The sequence below is a fragment of the Prunus mume genome, linkage group LG4, assembly GCF_029339155.1.
Source record: "Prunus mume cultivar Tortuosa linkage group LG4, ASM2933915v1, whole genome shotgun sequence".
Lineage (NCBI taxonomy): Eukaryota > Viridiplantae > Streptophyta > Magnoliopsida > Rosales > Rosaceae > Prunus > Prunus mume.
In genome coordinates, this window is record NC_142701.1 from 20,546,602 (window position 1) to 20,557,949 (window position 11,348).

At 34.7% G+C, this 11,348-nt stretch overlaps 1 protein-coding gene and 1 long non-coding RNA gene across 2 annotated transcripts; one reads left to right on the plus strand and one right to left on the minus strand.

The window, feature by feature from the left end:
- Positions 1-214: 214 nt before the first annotated feature.
- Positions 215-3,972, minus strand: LOC103329692 (transcription factor HHO5-like). The gene is made up of 5 exons (XM_008232191.2): positions 3,640-3,972; positions 3,320-3,504; positions 2,975-3,200; positions 2,766-2,842; positions 215-391 (listed from the first exon to the last, which is right to left on the minus strand). Exons 1-5 carry the CDS (start codon positions 3,872-3,874, stop codon positions 215-217), a joined length of 900 nt encoding a protein of 299 aa, XP_008230413.2. The 5' UTR covers positions 3,875-3,972.
- Positions 3,973-7,796: 3,824 nt separating this feature from the next.
- LOC103329587 (uncharacterized) lies at positions 7,797-10,944 on the plus strand. Its single transcript, XR_513917.3, has 3 exons — positions 7,797-7,992; positions 8,814-8,979; positions 9,072-10,944. It is a non-coding gene; the product is annotated as an uncharacterized LOC103329587 (long non-coding RNA).
- Positions 10,945-11,348: the final 404 nt, after the last annotated feature.

Consider the following 11,348-nt stretch of genomic DNA (forward strand, 5'->3'; position numbering starts at 1 on the left):
TATGAGATTTTGTGCTACTGTTTGCATTAATTATGAATTATACAGCTACAATGCACATGAAATTAAACAACTTTTGAGACCCAAAAAGAAAAATAAGAAGAATAAATTATAAACAGCTTTGAAGCTCTTATTATTTAATGAATCCTAATCATGCTATACATGCCCTCATAGATGCATAACTAAGCATCACCTAACCAGGTTCTCTTTGATTTTCTCATTTCTGGCTCTGCATTTCCCCTGCTGCTAGAGCCACCTCCACCATTGCTCGCACTTTCGAGCTGCTGTTGAGAAGCGCTAGGGTTCCAAAAGTCCCTGAAGTAAAACGGGGCTTTCCTCTTAGAACTTTTGCAGAAGCTGCTGGTTGGACGCCCAAGCTGTTGAGCCTGTACTTCTGCAAAACACACACAGTTGAGACTTGTCCATCAGCACCACTAAATCATCAACATCAAATCAAATTCTAGCAAATACTCATAAACTTAGTGTTTAAATAATTAATATGAGAGCTCAAATTACAATTATTAAATTGCATGTGAAATAAATGAGTGGTTTCAACTTTCATTCATAAAGAGCAGCAGGGAAAGAACTTTGTTTGGGGATTGGGCCTAAATGACCCTGTTGGTTTGTTTTGCACTCACACTGTTTCATGAGGCCCGTTAAGTTTTGTTGGTCCCTTTTGTAATATTCTAAAGGTATTTGGTGCGGCACCATAATTTCAAGTTTCTTGAGCGCATATATTTTTAGCAAATATATTACGTACGCTCACTAAGCTTAGCATCAATTCAGAATTGCTATAGCTATAGCACTTGGAACAAATATCATCCCTATGAAGCTATACCAACATTTTAGATAGGGTAGATGATCAGAATGGGGCATGTATAGATACTATGACAATACCCTCATGCGCGCATGTATACGCATGGCTAAATTTATCATAAGATCATTGGCCCATTAAGTAATTTAATCACCAGAATCTTTCATGAGCCTGAGAAAATGCACATAAATTGCAAATGTGAGGATGTTGAATCAATATATCATTGTCACTAAACTAATATGATGCCTAAAATCTCTCATGCGTATGTGCGCATGAGAAAAATCCATGTATATAATTTGAGCATTGGAAGATATACTGTTAAGTTATCACTGCCAGTAAAATGATCCATGAGAAAAACACCATGTATGTAACTTGAGTAATGAAAGATTGACTAATAAGATTTGTTATTACTAAAATGATCAAATGACTAGATTTTCTCATGCGCTTGAGAAAAATCCTCTGTATATGTTGAGCGCAAATCCCTGTATCTAATTTCAGCATTGGAAATTACCAATGAGAAAAATAACATGTATGTAACTTGAGCTGAAAGATCTACTATTAAGATATCATTGCTACTAAAGTGATCCAATGACTAGATTTTCTCATGTGCTTGATAAAGACCCCTGTACATGTTCAGTATAAATCCCCTGTATACAATTTAGCATTGGAAGACATACTATTAAGTTATTACTACTACTAAAATGACCCATGAGAAAAAATATACCCTGTATGTAACTTGAGCATTGGAAGATCTACTATTAAGATATCATTGCTACTAAAGTGATCCAATGAATAGATTTTCTCATGCACTTGAGAAAGATCCCCTGTATATGTTCAGTATAAATTCCCTGTATATAATTTGAGCATTGGAAGACATACTATTAAGTTATTACTGCTACTAAAATGACCCTTGAGAAAAATACCATGTATGTAACTTGAGCATTGGAAGATCTACTATTAAGATATCATTGCTACTAAAATGATCCAATGAATAGATTTTCTCATGAGCTTGAGAAAGATCCCCTGTATATGTTGACCATAACTCCCTGTATATAATTTGAGCATTGGAAGACATACTAATTATCACTGCTACTAAAATGACCCATGAGAAAAAAATATACCTTGTATATAACTTGAGTATTGGAAGATCTACTATTAAGATATCATTGCTACTAAAATGATATCCAATGAATAGATTGTCTCATGCGCTTGAGAAAGATCCCCTGTACATGTTGAGCATAAATCTCATGTATATAATTTGAGCATTGGAAAACATACTATTAAGTTATCACTGTTACTAAAATGACTCGTGAGAAAATACCCTGTATGTAACTTAAGCATTGGAAGATCTACTACTAAGATATTGCTACTAAAATGATCCGATGAATAGATTTTCTCATGCGCTTGAGAAAGATCTCCCATGTATATGTTGAGCATAAATATCTTGTATAGAATTTGGGCATTGGAAAATCTACTATTAAGTTATCACTGCTACTAAAATGATCAATGAGAAAAATATAACTTCAACATTAGAAAATCTACTATTAAGATATCATTGTTTTAAAAATGATCCAATGAATAGATTTTCTCATGCGCTTGAGAAAGATCCCCTGTATATGAAGACATCATTGCCACTAAAGTGATCCAACGCATGAGAAAGATCTCATTTTTAATGCGTATATAGGAGGATCTATCAGTAATCTAAAGATTCTGTTATGCACGCAATGACCAAAAATTAACAACGAAAGACTAACATGAGTTTATCGCCTTTCCCTTAATATAAATATGCTAGTTAAGGAAGAATGACAATTGATAAATAATCTCATAAAAACTATGAACAGTTCGGAATAAAGCAGCCAACCAAATATATGGATTCTCATCAGTTCGGATAATAACAAGTCTGTCTTTGTAAGGTAATATTCTTATGATTCACAAATCACAATTCAAAGCCAACCTGCAGGTGACTCTTCACTTGGTCGTTAGTAAGCCCATCGACCTGCATGGCCTCCCTAATTTGTTTTGGAGTTGCTTCTGCTCAAAAAGGTAAATTTAATAAACAAACAATATATTGGTATCAAGGCTCAAATAATATTATATTCGGAATATGTTGAAAATATATACCCAAAACCTAGATCCCACCCAAAATGATTCAAATATTCTCACCTGCAGGACCTCCCAGCATGCTCAAGACCTCCACAAACTTTGTATGGAGCTCTTGCGTCCAGCTTAATCTGCTGTGTTTCCATATAGGCGGAGGTACCTCTGGATGTGGCTGTGGATCTGGTTCTGGCTTTAGCTCCAGCTCTGAACCGTTTGCCTCCATGTTGAGGTCACATGGGAAACGTCTCCTGGGACTTGGCACCATGAGGATCGGCTCCTTTCCCTTCACCTTCAACAAGATCACCAAAATGTGTCAAATCAAATAATTATTTATCAAGACACAAGAGGGAAAAATATTTTTTTTAAAATAAGGGAAAACTGAATTTTTTGCATGTCTATGCCACCTACCTTATGGTCATGACTTGTATGATCTTGGTTGCGAGGCCTAGGGTTAAACGGAGGTGATGAGCTCTTATATTTTCGGAACGCACTCCGCCGTTCCACTGGATCCTCACATGAGCCTCTATTCTTACATGCATCGAACTGATCTTGGCCACTCAACTTCTCAATTTCGTTATTGAGTGTTTGTATAGCTATATGATCCACAACCAAGAAAAAACATCAGTCAAAAATAAAAAATAATATAAACCCATTAGAGGTAAATCAACATAACAATTTTCTTAGAGAGAAAAAGGAAAAATAAATAAATGGGTGTAGCTATAGCTCACCATCCAACAACAGAAGAACACATTGAGGTAGGTCTCTTTTAAATTCCTCTACTCTGTGGAGCTCTTCTTGGTGTTTTAGAAGATACTCATTCAAAACAGACAATTTGTGTGGAACATTATCTATACTTGCCAGATCACTGAATAAGTGATTGAGTGATTTTGGGACATAAGAGGGCTTTAGACTCAGTGCAAGATCAAGAGAATTTAGCTCAAGGGGATTTGAAGTTGAACCCATTTTTGTCTCTCTAAAGGCTCACTCTCTAAGCTTAGCTTTGTATCTTTCTCTCAGATCTTGGTTGTTTGGTGGAGATACAAGAGGACAGTGAGGGGTTGGTATATAAAGAGAGAGTGAGATAGGGAGGAGAGAAAAGTGAAGAGCAGAATCCACAGAATTCAATTTGAATGCTCTAACAAAAAAAAAAAGAGTGTAAATAGAAATCCCAACAAGACAACTTAGATTACATAATGACAGATTCTCTCATACACTCCCTCAGATTTTTGACAACCAAGCTCCAATTAACTTTTATGCATTATTAAAGAAAAAAATTAAATAAAAATAAATTAAAGGAATATAGCCTGAGTCTAGGCGCCGCATATTATCTGTCCATATATATTTCTTTTTTTCTTTCCTTTTTGGCAAAATTTCCAAAACCAGAAATGAAATACAGTGTGAGGGGTGAGGCCATTCTTATCTGCAAATACTGGCCTTAATGCTTTCAGTGTCTCTTTGTTGGATGCTAGAATCTGTCATAATTTTGACAGTTTATATTCTCATCATGCATGGCTGACCTTTCTCTCTTTTGTTGATGTCGGCCAGAAAATTCATAAATTCCAACCAATTCCTCAACTCTATATTCTGCATGTGTCTTCTAAGTTGTTGCAAATACAGACAAACATGAACAGTCTGAAAATTATGTATTGTATATTGAGAGTTTTGATAAAATAAAATAAAATAAAAATTATTACCATGAAGTAATTTGGTAAAAATTCTAATTTGGAAAATGGTTGCCAATTTACCATATATCTACACATTTCTTCCAAAAGAATATTTATGTCCATATATATATATTGATATATAAATTTAGAAAAAATTTGACAGGAGATTTTTCCTAAATTATATATTGGATCCCATATCATTTTCCAAGAAATAGCTAAATAATATCTAATATCTGGCAATTAACGAATACATATATACTAGCATCTTCGCACGCGCTTCCGTGTCTGCGAGAGGCTTTTTTTAAAGAAAATTTAAATTCATTTTAGAATTAAAAAAGATAATGGGTAGTTATTTTCCATAAAAATAAGATCTATTATTTGATTTTTCTTTTAATTTTAATTTTTTCAATATGAAAAAGTGTGAATTTATCATATTATTCTTATTTAATTAATAATTTCAACTCTTAATGTTTGCATTAACTAATGACATTTTCTGGTATTTTAAATGTTTTACCCTTCTCTGCCTTTTGCTCTATATATAGATACCACTATATAACATTTGAAGAAATTGGTGTTTTGCAATTTTTGTTTTGTCATTACTGAAAATAGGGTTGAGGAAATTTGGTTGGGTAGTCTTCTCATTCATGAATCATGAGTCATGAATGCATGAAGGGAAACGCTTTTCTTTTCTTTTTCTTGTTTTTGTTCTTTCTTAAAATTTCACAGGCATATTTAGCCACGTTGAGTATCTCTTCAAGGTCTATCTAGAGCCACCTGTGTCCATGGCAATTACCATAATATATACCCATTAATGCATTTTTGCATGGAGATAATAGAGGGCAAATATGTCATTTTCATTTAACTTTTTGAACGGCCATACTCGTGTTTAATAAAAATAGTATAGTCGTGCGGCTTTACTATTTTGAGACGTGCCACCTAAGTGCTGGGCGGTTCGTTTATATGTGTGTATATATATATATATACCTGTGCGGCTATACTATATCTTTTTAACTTTTTGAAAGAGAGTACAACCGAGCGGCGATACTCATTTTACTAATGTTTTAAAAAATAGTATAGTCGTGCGGTGTTACTGTTTTAAAACTTTATATATATAGTATAGCCGGTAGGCTATATCCGGTTTTAAATATTTTTAGAAAAAAAAAATAGACCTCTGCCAATGAACGTTTGTCGGGAGAGGTGTTTTTAAATTAGTTTCTTTACTCTCTCTTTTTTTTTTTTTTTTGCCAACTTCTCTAATTTTATATATATATATATATATATAATTAAGTAATATCTTAGCCCTTTTGAATTACTTTAATTGATAATTATTTTTTAATTATTATTTCTTTAGTGAATATTTAAATATGTTACTAATTTTACAAATAAATGAATAAACAGTAAGTACTTGAAGTTCAATGGATGTCAGAAAAATAAATTACTTATTTTTGTTTTGGTGTCTTAATTAAATTTCTCCATAGCCCAAGAGCGACTAGAGTCGATTGTTTTTTTTTTTTTTTTTTTTTGAAGAAGAAATAGTATAGATGTATGGCTATACTCTTTATATATATAGTGGGATCTTTTTTTTTCTTTCTGATTTTTATTTATTGATAAGAGTTGTTTAGAGCATCATCCATTACTATTAGGCCATTACTCGAGTCTCTATTGTCATCTTTTGATTTTTTTTACTTTTCCAAAGTTACTACCCGTATAAAGATTTTAACACTTTGAAGTTTAATAATGTATTATACACGTACGTTCGTATTTTTCAATAATACATTCGTGTCGTGTTCTGCAAACATCTTAAAGACTCGGCAATGTATAATACTTGTATTATGCAGGTACATACATATTTTTTATGTTTAATACACATATTTTTTAAGCAAATTTCAATAAGACACACAAAATTCACGTATTATACACATAATTCTCACATATTATTGAATAAAAATAATATATTTTAAAAATTAGTTTAGCCGCTTGGCTTTACTCTTTCGACACGTGACCTTAGGCCATCTCCAACCCATGAAGGGTTAAACCCAAATTTCCCCCCCTCCAAAAGTAACTATTTGGGTTTTGTTCGGACTCAAATCGTTTTTTCTCCTAACCCTCCGGATTCAAATTTTAAGTCCACAACTTTATTAAATTGTTTAAGAATGATTTAAGTCTAACCTTTTTTTTTTGTGAAAAACTTTTCTTCATTAATCTTTTTAAATAACGTCATAATTTAATTTTTGAACCATTTGACCAAAAAAAAATTGAAATTCCATAAATTTAATTTTATTCCAAAAGTATGAGAATGAAGAAGATGATGTGCTTGAAATGATATCAAAAGTATGAGAATGGAAGAGATTGGTGAAATTGACAAAGGAAAAATAAATTGAGAAATATAAAAAATATTTTTGGTAGATTAATTGAGAAATGAGTGAGTATTTATAGAGTTCGGAATGAGATTTGGGATTGGATCTAATTTGGATTAATTTAAAATATTATTTTGACCGTTAAATTTAAATTTCAGCCGTTGGATCTTTTTTTTTTTTTTTTACCGCTAAAATAACATAGATTTAATCTCCATCATTGATTTAAGTTATATGTACATACAAAAAAAAAAGCAAAAAAACAAAAAAACAACAACATTTGAAACCGTTGGATTCCAATGGTAACTCCAAGGGATAGCGACAAGTGGAGCAAAGAGAAGACAAAAAGCAAGCTGCAAATTTGGAGGTGGGCCCCACATCAGAATCTTTGCACATGAGGCTGTGCAGTGGGTTCCATTGAATAGTGTTGGGTCCATGAAATACTTGGAGCCATATTTGGGTCCAAATTTGGGTTTTCCCAAATTTTGGGTCCTTCATTTTCTTGAGTTTGGAGAGGTTTTGGGCAATATTTTGGGTTTAGGTTTTTGGGTTGGAGATGGCCTTAGCGCTGGGCAAGTCCTTTTTCATATATATAGTATAGCCGTGCGGCTATACTAGATTATTTTTTTAAAAGAAACAGTATAGCCGGTCAGCTATACTTGTTTTTGCCAGTTTTAGTATAGCCGGACGGCTTTACTATTTTGACACTTAGCTTTGTAGTATAGCCGAACGGCTATATCCGGTTTTTAAACACCCCTAGAGCCCGGGCTGGTTATAGATAGTATAGCCGAGCGGCTATATCCGGTTAAATTTTTTTTTTTTAAAAAAAGGTATACCCGCATGCAGTTGTTAAAAACACAAGAAGAAAAAAAGCCCCAATTTGAGCATTTTGGGCTAAACACCCCTACTCGTCCATTGATCTCTTGCAAAGGCTGCGCTCCTCTCTGATACCAAAACGCTGCGTTGAGGTGGAAGCTAGGGCTCCAGTCGTGGGCCGATTCTCAAATTTAAGCAGTTTATTCGATTGCCTATGCCACCGCTTCTCCCTCACGATCTCTATTGGGTACTTGGCTTCATTTCTTTTCTTTTTCTACGTGAAATTAGTGACCTTCTCTTTTCCACTTGAATTTTCGTTTTTTATTGAAGTTTTTGAAAAATTATATAAAGTTCATAGTTTTAAGGGATTTGACTAATTTTTGGTTGGTGAGCTCCATGTTCTTGCGTTTAGTTACAATACTAGGAGTTGGATATCATTTTACTGCCGGTTTACTAATCTCTAAATGTGCATTCTAGAATTGGCAAGTAATTTCAGATGTGATTTTTTTCTTCTTAATCAAACAAGAAAGACAGATACACAGCCTTTTTTTAATTTTTTATATATAGATTGTTTGTGAATTGAATAGATAATATTTCACTCTGCTTCATATTTGAATATTTTGTACTCAAAGTTTTTTAGGATTTTTATTGAACTTAGAAACCTCCTTAACCCTCAAAACACCTTAACTTTTCTGAAAATTAACTTTTTAGCAACCACTCAATTTGAGGGCTCTCTCCGTGGCTCTATTATTGTACGCTCTATTGTCTTATGCTTAGAAGCCTGAAACTTTCATGTTTAATCGATTCAAATCAGTAGCAACATTAACACTAAGTGTGTCTTGTGTGAAGGAGAGAGGGAGTGAATTTTTTTACTTTTTCTCTATGCCCTGTCCCTGATCTTTGTGGATTTGTGGATGAGTCATTTTTTGTTGTGTTGGTTTCTGATTTGTCCACAAATCCTTTTTTATAATTTGTAATTTTTATGTATTCACTCTTCTGCATTGCTACCTGTTTGTGCATGCTTGGGGTGGGGGTGAGTAGTTGCTCTATTTTTGTTTTGTTTTGCAGAGTAATACGGTGTAGCTTTTGGAGATAGCGTTGGTTGATGAAATGGATGAGGCACCTGACACACTGCAACCTTGCTCTGTTGATAGTCTGGTGGACTTGTTACCATCTATTACCAGTAGTTCTTGTGGTAATGAGTTTGATAACCACACTAAATGTGGTCCACAAGGTAATTGTTTTGGTTGTAAGATTTGATTTCTTCTATGTTGTTGCCTCATGGCCTACTGCTACTGATGATGTACTTTTTATGTGTATGAGAAGGTGTCAATTGCTCAGGGTCAGGGATACCGCTAGATCATCTGGTTATGCCTTTAGCTTATGAGTGCATACAATCTGATAGGCAAACCAGTGGGTTTGGCGAGCCTACTATCCATCAGGATTTGAACAAATAAATTTTTCTATCTCAGGCTGGGCAGTTGCTCATGTGGGGTTTAGTAGATGTTTGATCTTGTTCTGTAAGAAACTCATTGTGATCCCAGATATGTTTGATGAGAAGATGGTTGGGACAAACTTCTGTAAGGGACTGTCCTTCAGTTTGAGGATTTATAAAGCTACTTCGAAGTCTCTCAAAGGAAATCTATATATTGAATATGAAGCCTCATTGGTGCAAGCAGTTGGTTCTTTTGCTGATGTAGTGCCTGGGTTGTTTAGACCTGTATTTGAGTTTGTAAATAGCAATGTGGCAATCGAGGGTAGTTTTGGGACCCCCATTCTGTTGCTACTGGAAGACTTTCTTGAACTCATTTGGAGTACTTTCTGCAACAACAGTGTTTTGCGTGGTAGCTTCCATACTAGACAATTTAGACTCTTCTTTATGGAGATAAAACAATGTTGCTAACCTGAAGCCCCCACTAGCTTATTTTCTATGATTGGTTGTTTCCATATTGATGCTCATTCACGACCTTGAGAGACAGATTAGTCGGGCTGTCATTTGGAAGGAGTTAGACACAGAACTTGATGGCAGTAGCGTCAATATTCTTGATTCCCCTAGATGCCTTGTTCATTCTGAGAAATTCCTTTACTTCACGGCACACATTTGAACATCAAGTGCAAATGATATTCCCTTCCTCAAAGCAATGGATGGATGGATGATCTGATGCATCTTATCTTTTTCCTTGAGTGAAACTGAGGCCAAAGGTGGAAAGGTCATATTCTAGTTGTGCAAAAACTACTTGCAGCTCTGAATTAGAAATATTGTGTGCCATGAAGACGAAGCCTTTTTTGGAAACCTTTTCTATGAAGGTGGTTGTGGAACTACAGATGGATACGATCAGCCAGCAGTTGTTGCTAACTCTAACTCTAGCTCCATCTGGTTTTCATATTGAGATTATTCTCATGTCATTTCACTTATCGTCTGAAGAGGAAAAAGCATTACATGCAAAGTTAATATTTTCTGCTCAAAGAACAATTGGTGGTCCAACTTCGGTTTCCAACAGTACACATTGTCTTGCTGGGTTTTACTGGTTTGAAGTTTGATTTTAGTGCGTTGCCATATGAAATTTTACCCACGGACTTGTCCTTCATCTTTGCTTGTGCACCTACGATCCAAGTTGAGGGACACTCCATACTCCACTTCACAGCTCAGGGTGAACGATCATTTGTCATCTTGAGTCTCAATTGTATTTCAAAATGTAATGACTGCATTGTTTGAAGAAGAGCCTGACATCAGTCCTTGATTCATCAACTGATTGATATATCTGCCCTCCCTGCTTCGCTGTCCACAGACAGTTGTAATATTGACAGATTCTGCTTGAGTTGGGATGACATCTGTTCAACCATGTCATTGTCATCAATTCTGGGGTTCTGGAAATCTAAACAGGATGTAGTTGTTGAGGATCTTGTTATTGAAAGATACATTTTCGTACTTTGTTGGGACTTTCCAACTATTGGCACTGCAAAAGACCATCAGCTTCCTTTAGGGAGCTATCCGCAGACTCTTGGCACTTCTGGAATAGCAAATATCTTTTACTTCAGCCATTTCAATTCGAGGTCATCGTGGTGTTGATGTGAAAAATAATTTTCTTGAAGTCATTGTTCGTCCACTTCATGTATCCAATTGTAGTTATTTGGACGAGACTTCAAATAGGAATGCCATGTAATATGTGTATAAACAATAAAAGAGATTGAAAAGGAAGGATTTTTGTTTTTTGGCATAAAAAATTTCGTTGTTTACGGGGGGGAAGAGGGAAGGCGAATTTTAATAAGTTTTAGCGGCGGTTTTCCGAGTCGTAGATAAAAGCTCCTATAGCTGCAGTTAGCGACGGCTTTTTCCGCAGCTAAAGTCGTTTTTGCATTTTTGAACACAGTAAATCGTCACGAAAAGTACAAAAACCGGAGCTAAATTATAAAAACCGCCGTTGAAATTTGAAAAACCGCCACAAAAAACAAGACATGATAAACTGTTTTCCCTTCCTTTCTTTTATTTTTTGGGGGTACAGCAGCAAAGTCAGTCTGGAAGGAGTTGTGTAAGGTTTGTACTAATCACTCTTAATTATCGTCATCAATATTAAACCGGTAATTTTCTACAAAAGAGATCAT